Below are 14,737 nucleotides of genomic sequence, written 5' to 3' on the forward strand. Positions count from 1 at the left end.
ACCTCCATATATTTTTCTGGCCTTTTTCAGGTCCTGCTTTGTACTGAGGAAGGGAAGTGGATATTTTGATTCCTCTAGAGCAGTGGTTCTCAACCTTACTAATGCCGCGACCCTTTAATACAGTTCCTCAGGTTGTGGTGACCCCCAACCATAAAATTATTTTCGTTGCTACTTCATAACTGTAATTTTGCTACTGTTAATGAATCGTAATGTAAATATCTTTGTTTTCCGATGGTCTTAGGCTCTATGATTCATAACAGTAGCAAAATTACTGTTACGAAGTAGCAACGAAAATAATTTTATGGTTGGGGTCACCACAACATGAGGAACAGTATTAAAGGGTCACGGCATTAGTAAGGTTGAGAACCACTGCTCTAGAGCTTTCTCTAGATGATGGAATGTTCTATATCTGTTCTGTCCACTGTGGTAGCCCCTAGTCACATGTGCCTATTGAACACTTGAAATATAGTTAAAACAACAAACTGAATTTCTAATTTAATTTTAGTTAATTTAAATATCCATGTGTAGCCAGAGCTACCATATTAAGCAGAGCAGGTCTAGAATTTTATTTCAATGTAAGATAAATATTTTTTTCAAATGGCCAATCAGTGCCCAATACATTTATTGAAGAATCCATTCTTACTCCATTCCCCGCCCCAACCTATTTTTACTAGTTAAACTAGGCTTTTTCTTTTGTGGATCTGTGTATCCTTTGACCTAGAAGTTTCCATTGTTAAGTCATTATTGGACAACTCTGCAAGATTATCTGCAAGTATGTTCATTTCAGTATTGTCGAAAACAGGGGAGAAACAAATTAAACATGTAATGGAGGTTTGATTAGATCATAAAAGTAAAATTGTATTTAGCCATTAAAATACACGCACATATATTGAGTTGGAAGGATGGTCACATTGGGTTAAGTTTGGGGAGGGAAGAGCAGACAACTAAATTGTAGGTTTATTATCCAACTTTCACTTTAAAATATGCTCATGCATTCATTAATATCTTGCCCTACCTGAATTTATTTGGTTCCTAACATCTGATAGTGAAAGAGGATAGTGAATTCAGATAATAGAGATATCGTTACTCAAATCTATCTGGTTCTTGAGTTTTGGATAGAGAGTTGTGAACATTTGGTTCATATAAGAGATATCAGAATTATCTCCACAAATTTGCCAAACCTATTCTCTTCAGTTGTAATAATCAGAGTTTTCATGGTGAGGGAAAAGTGCAGAAGGATCAAATTTATCAGTGGCTTTCACCACTGGTGTGACATTTCAAGATTCTTAATCTATATTTTCTAATGTTTGTACGAAACATGTATGTAGTCTTTGTTAGTTGTTTTTTTTTAAGTGGAAATTTCTATGTGGCAGTCATAACTGATATCCCAAGAAACTGCATGGTAATGAAACCTTTGAAACTTGATCTTATAAACACATAGGAAATAAAGAGGTCAATTAGGCAAAATGTGGTTTTTCAAAATGAAAACATTTTGTTTCACTTCTAACTTGGGGACATGGCCTTGCTAGGGACATTCCGGGAGTTATAAGTGGGAGAGGAGAATCAACGTGAAGTGAGGCAAAGTAGGTGAAGTAATGAATACAATTAAGAGGGGGCAGTGTTGGGAAGAATCCAGATAGAAAGCGAATAGAACACTTGCTTTGGTCCAGCAAACACATTCAACCTGGCTTCTCTTTCAGATGCTTCTGAGTTTTAGCTTAAAGATGAGCCAACCCACAGGAGCGGGTAGAGTTCACATGATTCACCCACCAGGTGTTGCCCCTGTTTGGCAACCCCTGCTACTCATTCTTTTGTTTGGGCAGTGACCCTTGAAAAGTACCTAATGAAAACTAAAGCCTCAGGTCTCAGGATTTCACATGTGCTGACATGGGTTTAGGGTTGGAGTAGGACAAGCACTTAGAACAGAACCACAAAGTTGGATGAATTATATTATTTATTTATTTCTCATATTGGATGTGTTCAATGACAATTGTGTGAGAAAGCCTGAGCAGAATGGGGCAGGTTTTGAAGTATTTTCACGTTTCTGTTAAAATATAATTTGCCCCATAAAGACCCAAGTACTATATCATGGGTCATGTCTGTGCTGTTCAATTGGCATGAGTCTTCCTCATGCTGATTTTTTTTAATATATGCATTTGTCCTTATTTTTGTTGCTGCTGTTTCCATCTAAGTGGCACACACTTTTAGAGCAAATGGATGGTTCTAAAACTTCAGTGAGCATCACAGTCACGGAGGGCCCCACCCCCAGAGTGTCTGTAAGTCTGAGATGGGACCTGGGACTCTGCATTCTAACAAGTTCAGTGGTGGTGGTGCTGGTGCTGGTGCTGCTGCTGCTGCTGCTGCTGCTGCTGATGTTGATCTGAGGACACACTTTGAGAACCAGTGGAATAGTTAGGTTTTTTTTTTAATATATTTTATTGATTTCTCACAGAGAGGAAAGGGAGAGGATAGATAGTTAGAAACATCGATGAGAGAGAAACATCAATCAGCTGCCTCCCGCACACCTCCCATTGGGGACGTGCCCGCAACCCAGGCACACGCCCCCGACCCGAATCGAACCCGGGACCCCTCAGTCCGCAGGCCGACGTTCTATCCACTGAGCCAAACTGGTCAGGGCTGGAATAGTTAGTTTTAACTAAAAGCACTGACAACAAGAAAAAAAATACCTTATATGTGATAGATGACAAATTAAGACAAAAATCTGCTTATGATTCAGTTCAACAACTGTACTTGGTACCATACCTTTTACTAGGTGCCAGGGACAAGACTAGAGGATGTAGGTTCTCGTCCTGCAAGTCTACAGATTCATAGTGTACTTTGGAAGATAAACATGGTATAAAAGGTAGAAATACAATCAGAGGAGTGTGTGGATACAGCCCAAGTCATGTGGAGCACATGATGATTCGTCATCTTTAAACACATTTGCCCCTCCCCAGCGAAGAGCAGTCTCGACTTGCGGCGAGAAAGTATGCTCGTGTGGTGCAGAAGCTTGGGTTCCCCGCCAGATTCCTCGATTTTAAAATTCAGAACATGGTTGGAAGCTGTGATGTGAGATTTCCCATCAGGCTGGAAGGTTTGGTGCTAACCCATCAGCAGTTCAGTAGGTATGATTGTTATAAAACTTGACTTTGAGTTTGCCAGCATATTAAGTTATCTTATGGGCTGCTTTTACATTGGATCTTTTAGAAGAAGTATCCTTTTTTGTGTGTGTAAAGGCCCAGTATGTGAAAGGGTTAAGATGCTATGCCTAAATCCTCATTGGTTACCATATATGTTCAATCTTTTGAAGTAATAGTTCTTAAATTGAGTAGTAACCACCCGGATAGCTTAGAATTTGTAGTTCTAACAAGCTCACAGGCAATGCCAATGAGCTGCTGGACAGTGGCCCACAAAATACCTTCGATGTAGAGATTTCTAAAACTGTACATCTGGCTTGGAGGTGACAGCAGTGGAGGGTAGAGAAGGGTAAGGGATGGGGTAGGCTAGTTGGAAGGGGCTGACAGCTGGTGAGGGGAGAAAGGGTTGAAGAGAAGGTGAGAAAAGAATGGTCATAGCATGTTCTATGAAGACAGTCCCATCTCATGTTTGTCCTGTTGGGTCGTTTGAGGGTTGTTGTTGTTGTTGTTCGTGTGTGTGTGTGTGTGTGTGTGTGTGTGTGTGTGTGTGTCCGTCCGTGTCCCAGCACAATTTCTTCTGCAGTACTCATATTCCTAGGAGAGTATCTCCAGCCTGCCTGGCTTCTTTAAATGTAACTTTTCATCTCACCAGCAAATGCTGCTGCTGCTCCTCCACCTCCTCCCTCTCCTCCTCTCTTTTCTGCTCCTCCTCCCCCTCAAGCTACTTTGGTGCTTCTCCCATCCACCTCAGGCCCTTAGAGAACAGAGCTGGGGGTTGACTGGTCCAGTGGTCGCCAACCAGTGGTCCATGGACCACCGGTGGTCTGTGAGGTCCGAAAGGTTGACAACCACTGGACTGGTCAACACCAAATCTCACCTTCCCTTGGGATATATGGGCCCCGGGTACTTGCACTGGCCTGGAATCACAGATGCTCTTGATCTAGGAAAAGTGTTGGATGAAAGGACTTAAGTTCAAGCTATTGAACTTAAGTCCTTTCATCCAACACTTTTCCTTCTCTTTGCCTTTGGGCCATCCTCTGTTTAATGGAGGATGGGGATCATATAGCTGTGCTTTTTCTAGTATTTGTTAGCTTTCTTTTGAGATGAACAGAAGTTTAAAATTGTCTTGTTTCTTCCCTAACATTAAAAAAAAAATTAGTTCAGCCCTGGCTGGTTTGGCTCAGTGGATAGTGTCGGCCTGCAAACTGAAAGGTCCCAGGTTCGATTCTGGTCAAGGGCACATGCCCGGCTTGTGGGCTCGGTCCCCAGTGGGGAAGTTGCAGGAGGCAGCCGATCAATGATTCTCTCTCATCATGGATGTTTCTGTCTCTCTCCCCCTCTTCCTTCCTCTCTGAAATCAATAAAAATATATTTAAAAAAATAAATAAAAAATTAAAAAACATTTAGTCCATTCTGAGATTTAGATTTTATAATATTCTTCAGGCAATGTTCTTTTCCCCTTGATTGTATTTTCTTTTTTCATCTGCATGAACTTTTTTTCAACACATGCTTATTGAGTGCCCATGATGTACCCGCTGAGTTCACCGGGAAGTCCTGCCCTGCCCCACTTCAAGACATATCGCCTCTTTATGTATCTTTTTCTTTCTTCCTTCTTGTGATTATTTGTAGATTCATAGTAAAACCTCCATTGTTAAGAGTTTGTCAACACACAAACCATCTTATCTTCCAGATTCTCAACCATGGGCCTTCAGTCTGTCTTTCTCTGAACCAACTTTTTCTGAACATGTGAAAGGTCTCTGCTTGAAATCTAATTAGACTTAGCATTCCCCTTCCTGGCCAATTAGGGCTCTAAGATGATGTAGGCACTTCATTTCATCTCTTTTGCACTAACACTGCAGCTCAGATTTAAATCTAGAGCAGGAGTACTCCTTGCCATGACTACCTTCTGACAGATACAAGTGCCAGCAGGGCAAGAAGAGAATTCATCAGCTGCACTGCTTTTAGCCCCTTGGAGTGGGCCTGGCACTGTCTGTCTTCCTTCTGAGCCAGTTTTATGATCTCATCCATTATTTTATTTTAATTTGGCAAGGAAGCCTGCTTTGTATTCCCACAGCTACCTCATTCTAGTCTCATTCTTGCCTCTCCCAAATGTTCTCCATCAGCCTCTATCCTTAGATTATGGATTACAACTGCAGTGTATGTGTTTGTGACACTGGGCACTCTTATCAGCAGGTTTTATCTTTAAAATGATCTTTAATTGCCCGTCGCCCTGCAGGCAACCATGGCACACTCAGATCAAGTTTGCCTTATATTAAAACCTCAAGTTCATTTGATTCCCCAGGTTCCACAAATTTGTATGTATTAGCATTTGGTAATACAGATATCTACCTTGTTACTGGAATCTTCTCCATCAATCTTCCTATTCTATAATTGTTTTCTGTTTTCCCTGAGCTATTTTTCCCTTCTCTTTGATTTTAATGTCAAAGATATCCTGATAATAAACATTTCTTAAATGAGTAAAATCTAGGTGGCTTCCAGTTCGCAGATGCTCTGGTGACAGTGAACATCAGTGCAGCCATGATCCCTTGCCCTCATGGAGTTCACCGTCTAAAAGGGAAGACACACAACCCAAAGACAATAATGAAATATGATAACTGTGAAGGATGAACTCCCCCTCCACCTTGGAGTGCTCTGGTACCATCAAACAGGTTGATGTAATTGGGGAGGTGTGGAGGTCAAGGAAGACTTCTTTTTTTAAAAAATATATTTTATTGATTTTTTACAGAGAGGAAGAGAGGAAGGGAGAGGGATAGAGAGTTAGAAACATCGATGAGAGAGAAACATCGATCAGCTGCCTCTTGCACGCCCCCTACTGGGGATGTGCCCGCAACCAAGGTACATGCCCTTGACCGGAATCGAACCTGGGACCCTTGAGTCCGCAGGCCGAAGCTCTATCCACTGAGCCAAACCGGTTTTGGCAAGGAAGACTTCTTAAGGGAAGTGTCATTTAAGCTGAGACTTGAACAATAAGTCAAATTTGGGTTGGCCAAGAGATTGGCAGGTGTTTGTTATTCTCAGTCCTCATGAAGTGTTCTCCATCCCTAACCAAAGCCTCTTTTTCTTTTTTCTACCTCAACCTTCTCTTGAAATTGAGGCAGAGAATAAATACAATGAAGTAAGTCTTTAATCAGAAGATTCTTTTTCTGGCACCTTAAAACCATGGTTCTGAAAGCCAAATGCAGTACACCATCATTTACATGCTTTTGTTTTCTCTTTTCCCTCTTAGAGTTCTAAGATTCAGCTGGAAAATCAAATGAAAACATTCCTTCAGCCCTCAGCCTCCCTTTCTAGTTCCCATGGGGTTTTCCAAGGCTCCAGCTGGTCTCATTGTCTTCCTGGTGTCAGGAAGTGGTTAATGGGTAGACGTTTTGACAGAGTGATGTGGTAGGACCACCCACAGCAATCTTTGTGTACCTATGAAGGGCAGCCACTGTGATGTCTCTTCCTGGAGCCAATCAGAGAGTTCACATCTGCTGTTGAATGGGTCTATGCAGAATGGAATGGGGGTTTTTATGTCATCTGGATTTCCTTAGTGTATTCATGTGTATTCTAGTGTTCGTTTCTCAGATACCTTCTTTTTCTTATATCTGTTCTCCATTAGCAATTGTTTTAAGAATAGTTTTATTTTATCAGCTTCCTCTCCCTGACCTCTCTTTTATAGACTCCTCAAGCTTTTTCAATTCTCTCTCTTTTCTTTTTTGTTAATCCTAGCCCGAGGATATATCCCCCCCCCCCCCCCCCCCCGCCACCACCACTGATTTTTAGAGAGAGTGGAAGGCAGGGAGGGAGGGGGTATGGAGGGAGGGAGAGAGAGAAAGAAACATTAATGTAAGAGAGACACATCAATTGGTTGCCTCACACACACAAACCCCCGACCAGGACCAGGGATCAAACCTGCAACCCAGCTACGTGCCCTTGATTAGGAATCGAATCTGCGACCCTTCGGTGCTCAGGCTGACGCTCTAACAACTGAGCCACATTGGCCAGGGCAGCTCCTCTTCTTTGTGCTGGAGTGTGGAGAAGCAGTTCTTAGCCCTAACATCCTTTGCTCCATGGAGCAGCCAGCTTACTATTTATTTTTATAAATATTTTTTAATAAATCTTTATTCAGATTATTACAATTGTTCCTCTTTTCCCCCCCATAGCGCCCCTCCACCTGGTTCCCACCGCACCCTCTGCCCTTACCCCCACACACACTGTCCTCATCCATAGGTGTACGATTTTTGTCCGGTCTCTTCCCGCACCCCCCACACCCCTTTCCCCCCGAGAATTGTCAGTCCACTCCCTTTCTATGCCCCTGATTCTATTATATTCACCAGTTTATTCTGTTCATCAGATTTTTTATTCATTTGATTTTTAGATTCACTTGTTGATAGATATGTATTTGTTGTTCATAATTTTTATCTTTACCTTTTTCTTCTTCCTCCTCTTCTTAAAGAATACCTTTCAGCATTTCATATAATACTGGTATGACAGTAATGAACTCCTTTAGCTTTTTCTTATCTGTGAAGCTTTTTATCTGACCTTCAATTCTGAATGATAGCTTTGCTGGGTAGAGTAGTCTTGGTTGTAGGTTCTTGCTATTCATCACTTTGAATATTTCTTGCCACTCCCATCTGGCCTGCATAGTTTCTGTTGAGAAATCAGCTGACAGTCGTATGGGTGCTCCCTTGTAGGTAATTAACTGTTTTTCTCTTGCTGCTTTTAATATTCTCTCTTTGTCTTTTGCTCTTGGCATTTTAATTATGATGTGTCTTGGTGTGGTCCTCTTTGGATTCCTTTTGTTTGGGGTTCTGTGCGCTTCCTGGACTTGTAAGTCTATTTCTTTCACCAGGTGGGGGAAGTTTTCTGTCATTATTTCTTCAAATAGGTTTTCAGTATCTTGTTCTCTCTCTTCTTCTGGCACCCCCATAATTCGGATATTGGTACGCTTGAAATTGTCCCAGAGGCTCCTTACACTATCTTCATATTTTTGGATTCTTTTTTCTTTTTGCTTTTCCGGTTGGGTGTTTTTTGCTTCTTTGTATTTCAAATCTTTGACTTGATTCTTGGGATCCTCTAGTCTGCTGTTGGGTCTCTGTATATTATTTTTTATTTCAGTCAGTGTATGCTTAATTTCTAGTTGGTCCTTTTTCATATCCTCGAGGGTCTCACTAAACTTATCGGCCTTTTCTAGAAAATTCTTGAAAAACCTTATAACCGTGGTTTTGAACTCTATATCCAGTCGTTTGCTTTCCTCCATTTCTTTCATTTGTGACCTGTTTCTTTGTCTCCGCATTTTGGCTGCTTCCCTGAGTTGATAGAGTGGCTTTGTGTGCTAAGTGTCCTATAGGGCCCAGTGGCTCAGCCTCCCCAGTTACCTGAGGTGGACACTCTTGGTGCACCCCTTTGTGGGCTGTGTGCACAGTCTTGTTGTAGTTAAGCCTTGATTGTTGTTGGTATCACTGGGAGGAATTGACCTCCAGGCCATTTTGCTGTGAGAATCAGCTGTGTCTATGATGGGAGAATTTCCGTGCTGGAGACACCTTTATGAGACAAGACTTGCTTCAGTGGGGCTTTGGTGCTCACTGAGTCTGCCCCCTGAGTGTGTCCTTTATGGATCTGAGGAGTTGTAATCTGGATGGTCCCACTCTGACCACTGGGTACACTGGCTCTTGGATCTCCAAGGAGGTGCTAATTTAGCCTCTGCCTGAGGCCACCCAGCAGGAGCTACAGAGAGATCTGCAGATTCCTCTTCTTTGTTTGGGTTTTGGAGGTGCCCAGATGAGGTCCAGTTGTGAAGCAATGCAAGCTGCTGCGGGGCCTTGGGCCTTCTTTTGGATGTTCTGAGTCTCACTGACTCAGCTGCAGTTTGTTAGGTAAGTTTAGAATTCAAAGGACCAGTCCATTCATATGCAAAAGCCTCTGCGCTCAGCTTGGATGGGGCGGAGTCTCAGGGCAGAGCAAACAGCAATGGCTTCATGGGGCGGGATCTCAGAGCGGAGCAAACAGCCCGTCAGCCCTGCCCTAAGAGGCCCCTGGGTCTCAGTGTCCCGAGGTAATCGCTGCAAGCACCTCTGAGAGAAAGCTGCCCTCGAGTTTCACCCACTGCCAGACAGTCCAGTTTCTCCCTGTATGAGTCTGGGTCCTCAGACTCTCACCCGGAACTGGAGTTCAGAGCTGTCGGGAGCTTTTGTCTCCCTCCTGATTGAGAAAGCCAGCCGTGTACTCAGTTGCCAGCCCTCTCTGCACACGCGTCTCTGTACCTCTGCCTTCTGCAGCTCCTGTGAGTCTCAGTGTGCTTTTTTCTTTCCTTCTAGTTGTAGAATTTCCACTCAGCCAGCCTTCCTGTGGTTCTGGATGATGTCTGTTTTGTCTTTTAGTTGTAGTTTTGAAATGGTTGTGAGAGGCAGCAGTTCAGGTGTTTACCGATGCCGCCATCTTGGTTTCTCCCAGCTTACTATTTAGTAGTAAATAACAGTGAGTTACTATGTATAGGAACAAATCCTGAATTTTTAAAAGATGGAATAGCTTAGTTTTCTTTCTTTATACAGTACCTGTCAAAGACAAATAACAGTGGTTTAGAAAATTTTTTAGGTCTAGCTGCTAAAAATGATAACTTTATCAGTTCATAATGAACATACAAAATATGCTCATTATTGGGGGAACTTGGAAAATTTAGAAAACATGTTTATGTATTTTTATCAATAGACTTTTTTTGGAAAGATGGTGAACATTTATTTAACCAACAAGATTTTAATACATGAAATCTGATACCTTAAGTTACCTTAATTTCTAATAGCTTAGAAATGCACTTGAAAAAAATATTATGACCCAAAATAAATTTTGTTCTTGACTGGCACAAGAAATTACCTAGGATGCTCAGGACTACTTTATTAAGATGCCCAAAAGGTTTTTGGCAAAACAGCTTTTTAAAACTGCTTTAATATGCAGCTTTAATATATACTGGGTCTGGAATATTATGGGAAAGTAGTTATAGTGCTATTTTTAACTTTTTCCTTTTATATCTTAACAGTTATGAACCTGAACTGTTTCCTGGCCTTATTTATAGAATGGTAAAACCACGAATTGTGCTGCTTATCTTCGTATCTGGAAAAGTTGTGTTGACAGGTAAGTTCTAAAATTATTTTCCGACTTTTTAAAATTGAATAGCTATGCGTGTGCTTTGCTTTTCCTTTTAAATAGCTTTGTTCACCATTATAAAGTAATTCTATTATAGAATACTTGGAGGGGGGGGGAGTAGAAAGGAATATAACTTCATCCATCAGTCCCAATACCCAAAACAATGTAACTTGTTCGTGTTTATATGTCATTTTGACATAAAAATGTTCATATTTACATCCTGCCTTTTTATTAACCATTGTAACACATGTAAAGTGACTCCTTGTTACAAACTCTTTATGAAGGCTTTTAACCCACAACCAACATGTGCCCTGACCAGGAATAGAACCGTGACTTCCTGGTTCATAGGTCGATGCTCAACCACTGAGCCATGCCAGCCAGGTTAAACTGTTTTTGAAGGGATGTATAATATAGTTCTCCTATGTCATACCAGCAGTGTATAGAAATATCTTTTAAAAAGCCTCAGCAGCACTAAAAAACAAAAAAACATGAGAGCTTTCTTTTTACAAGTGGGAATTATCTCACTGCTTTAACCTCAATAGTAATCAGAAATAGAAATTCATCACTTTCACTATCTATATATATAAAAGCCTAAGCAACTGTTAAAACCGAACGACCGGTCGACCAGTTGCTATGACGCACACTGACCACCAGGGGGCAGATGCTCAATACAGGAGCTGCCCCCTGGTGGTCAGTGCGCTCCCACAGCCAACCTCCCACAGCCCCTACCCACCCCCCCCTGCCAGCCAGTCCTGATTGTCCCTGATCAGGACTGTGCAAGACGCCCTGATCAGCCCCAATAACCAGCCAGGCCGAGGGACCCCACCAGTGCACGAATTCATGCACCAGGCTCTAGTATCCAATAAAGATCATTTTAGCTTTTGTAAATAGTGGGTATGTAACTTACTCCTTTTGTCCACTTAGTTTTTATTAGTATTTTCCCCCTAAAGATTTGTATGCATTTAAAATAAGTACTCTTTGTTATATCTTTCCAGTTGACTTATCCTATATAATAAAAGACTAATATGCAAAAACAACCAGTCACTATGATGCACACTGACCACCAGGGGGCAGGCGCTCAACGCAGGAGCTTCCCCCTGGTGGTCAGTGCACTCCCACAAGGAGAGCGCCTCTCAGCCAGAAGCCCTGAGCTGGGCTCACGACTGGTGAGCGCAGCGGTGGTGGCAGGAGCCTCTCTCGCCTCCGCAACAGTGCTAAGCTGTCAGTTGGACATCCCCCGAGGGCTCCCGGACTGAGAGAGGGCACAGGCCGAGCTGAGGGACCCCTCTTCCAGTGCATGAATCTCATGCACTGGGCCTCTAGTGATTACATAAAGAAGGGTTTTTTAAATTCTCAAAGTAAATAGTTGAGACTCCTTTTTCCATATCATTCTACTGAAGTTTGCTATTTTTGTCTGACTTTTTACACATTTTACTCTTCTCTGCCAAAATGAATGCCACGTTTATATGGCATGAGCCAAATTGATCTCCACACTCCATCCCTAAATAGCTAGCTAATCATCTGAACATTACCTATTCTTCCCTCCTTATTCATTTGTGATGACTCCTCTGACCTTTATTGTTATACATGGGTCTGTTCTCCAGTTCTGCCTTTGTTCCAGAATTATGCTATGATAATCCTATTGTATTTATACTACTGTGCTGTAAATGTTCTTTAATTCTAGTGGTCTCTGCATCTGGTAGAGTCAGTTTTCTCTCATTGCTTCTCACTTTATATTTCTTACCTCCTCTTGGACAGTCTTCCAAATAAACTTTAGAATTTTATAAAGTCTAGCTCTAACTAAAAATAGTGAGACTTTTGCATTACCTGAATTAACTTGAGAAAAAAAATGATAAAACTATTACTCAGCATCCAGCAACTTGGAATATTTGTCCTTAAGCCTTCTTTTTAAGATTTTTTTAAAAATATGTTTTTATTGATTTCAGAGAGAGGAAGGGAGAGGGAGAGAGAGAGATAGAAACATCAATGAATAGAGAGAATCATTGATTGGCTGCCTCCTGCACACCACCTACTAGGGATCGAGCCTGCAACCCGGGCATGTGCCCTGACTGGGAATCAAACCATGACTTCCTGGTTCATGGGTCAATGCTCAACCACTGAGCCAAACTGGCCAGCACAGCCTCCTTTTATAATTCTCAGTACAGTTTCATAGTGTGCTTTTCTCTAAGAAATAATGAATATGTCTTCAAAGTGAAGAAAGCCTGTTTGGAATTCAAGAACTTTTTGAATACAACAAAGCTATAATTCCTCAGATGTCACCAATTTAGAATTTGAAATAATTAAGATCTTCTCTAGTGACTAAATTTACCTCTGTATATCCTAAAAGAAGGAGGGGAAGCCTGCCAAGTAAATTGAATACTATAGATATTGGAGATCAATATATGCCCTACATAGGAAATAAACTTTTCAAGACCTTTGGAAGAATACTTTCATATATGTGGTATGTGTCATTATGAATCAGTCTTATTAAAATAGCAAATTACCAAGTATAGGCAAAGTTCCTATTATAAGTACATAAGCAAGTTTCTTTAAATGTCCTTAATTCAGATCAGCCTTGCCCTGATGATAGGAATATGAAGTCTAAAGAGGCTTTAGTAAAATGCTTCACATTTACTTATTTCCCTTCAGCATAAAGGACTAAAACATTGGGTCATAGTTATTGAGTCAGCTAGATGTCAGCAGTTCTTGGAAATGACTAAGTCTGAGAGCACCATAAAAATGGCCAGACTGATTTGATTAGTGAGTAGGCCAGAGAGAAAACAGAATATCCCTGTCAATGGTTGCTGGTAATTTCCCAGTAATACACTGTTAAATGCATACCTTTAGGGGTTTAATGCTGTTTTTCTCCATTCGTAATATTTTCACTTGTGTGTATACACACCCACACCCACATACATACATACATACTAGAGGCCCAGTGCATGAAATTCGTGCCCTCAGGGAGGGTCCCTCAGCCCTGGTGCATGATTGGGGCTAGGGAAGGACACAGGAGGTTGGCCAGCTGGGGAGGGACTGCGGAAGGGCTCCAGGGCATGTCTAGCCCATCTCACTCAGTCCCGATTGGCTGGACCCCAGCAGCAAGCTAACCTACCAGTCGGAGCGTCTGCCCGCTGATGGTCAGTGCATGTCATAGTGAGCAGTTGAGCGGCCTTAGCATATCATTAGAATATTATTCTTTGATTGGTTGAATGGATGACCGGACGACTGAACACTTAGCATATTAGGCTTTTATTATATAGGATATATATACTTGTGTGTATATATACATACATCCTCCTATATAATAAAACCCTAATATGCAAATCAACAGAACGGCAGAATGACTGGTTGCTATGATGCTCACTGACCACCAGGGGGCAGACACTCGATTCAGGAGCTGCCCCCTGGTGGTCAGTGCGCTCTCACAAGGGGAGCACCTCTCAGCCAGAAGCCAGGCTCACAGCTGGCAAGCACAGTAGTGGTGGTGGGAAGCGGGCCTAAGCCATCAGTGGGACATCCCCTGAGGCGTCCCGGACTGTGAGAGGGCACAGACCAGGCTGAGGGACACCCCTCCCTCCAGTGCATGAATGTCATGCACCAGGCCTCTAGTGTGTGTGTGTGTGTGTGTGTGTGTATACACTGAGTGGCCAGATTATTATGATCTCTGAATGCATAATAATCTGGCCACTCAGAGTGTGTATGTATATATAATATATAATATATATATATTAGAGGCCCGGTGCATGAATTCGTGCATGGGTGGGGTCCGGCCAGCCTGGCCAGGGGGAGGGGACATGGGTGGTTGGCTGGCCTGCCTGCTGGTTGAACTCCTGGTTGAGGGGACAATTTGCATATTAGCCTTTTATTATATAGGATATACACTGAGTGGCCAGATTATTATGCGTTCAGAGATCATAATAATATGGCCACTATATATATATATATATATATATATATGAGATATCACTTGGGAAAATAAGATGTGGAGTAATGACTTGGTGTAAGAATATAATTTGAAAATCCAAGTAGAATTGGAAATTGATATTTGGGTTGCCTAAGGGGTAGGATAAGCTTACAAACTCTTATCGAGAGATGATAGACATTTAATAAACTTTGAGTGCTGACTAGAAAACATACATTTTAGCTGCTGAAGATATAAAAGTGAATATAACACACTCCCCATCTCTAGGACAACAAAATGGCTTAGATTTTTTAATAGCTTAGATTTTGTAAAATGTTAAGGACCGAAAAGGACTCTTTACAAGCCTTCCCTTACTTAACTCTTGATAACAATCCTACGAGAAAGACTATTGTCCTTATTTTATAAGTGAGGAAACTGAAACTCAGAAGGTAAACCATTTGCCTGTGATTTCAGAGCTAGTTAATGGTAGAGCTGGCTTTTGAGCTCATATCATTTGATCTCAAAGCCAGTTTTTTCTGCAGTGCACAAAGCACAG

General features: G+C 41.8%; 1 protein-coding gene across 1 annotated transcript in view; it reads left to right on the plus strand.

The window, feature by feature from the left end:
- Positions 1-14,737, plus strand: part of TBPL2 (TATA-box binding protein like 2) — a gene marked incomplete at both ends in the record, with an annotated part of 29,699 nt that overhangs the window by 7,810 nt on the left and 7,152 nt on the right. Inside the window, 2 exons of the mRNA XM_080643285.1 lie at positions 2,958-3,125; positions 10,174-10,268. Of these exons, the coding sequence (XP_080499411.1) occupies positions 2,958-3,125; positions 10,174-10,268 (263 nt within the window). The remainder of the gene's footprint in view (positions 1-2,957; positions 3,126-10,173; positions 10,269-14,737) is intronic.

Source organism: Plecotus auritus (assembly GCF_963455305.1).
Source record: "Plecotus auritus genome assembly, chromosome: 1".
Lineage (NCBI taxonomy): Eukaryota > Metazoa > Chordata > Mammalia > Chiroptera > Vespertilionidae > Plecotus > Plecotus auritus.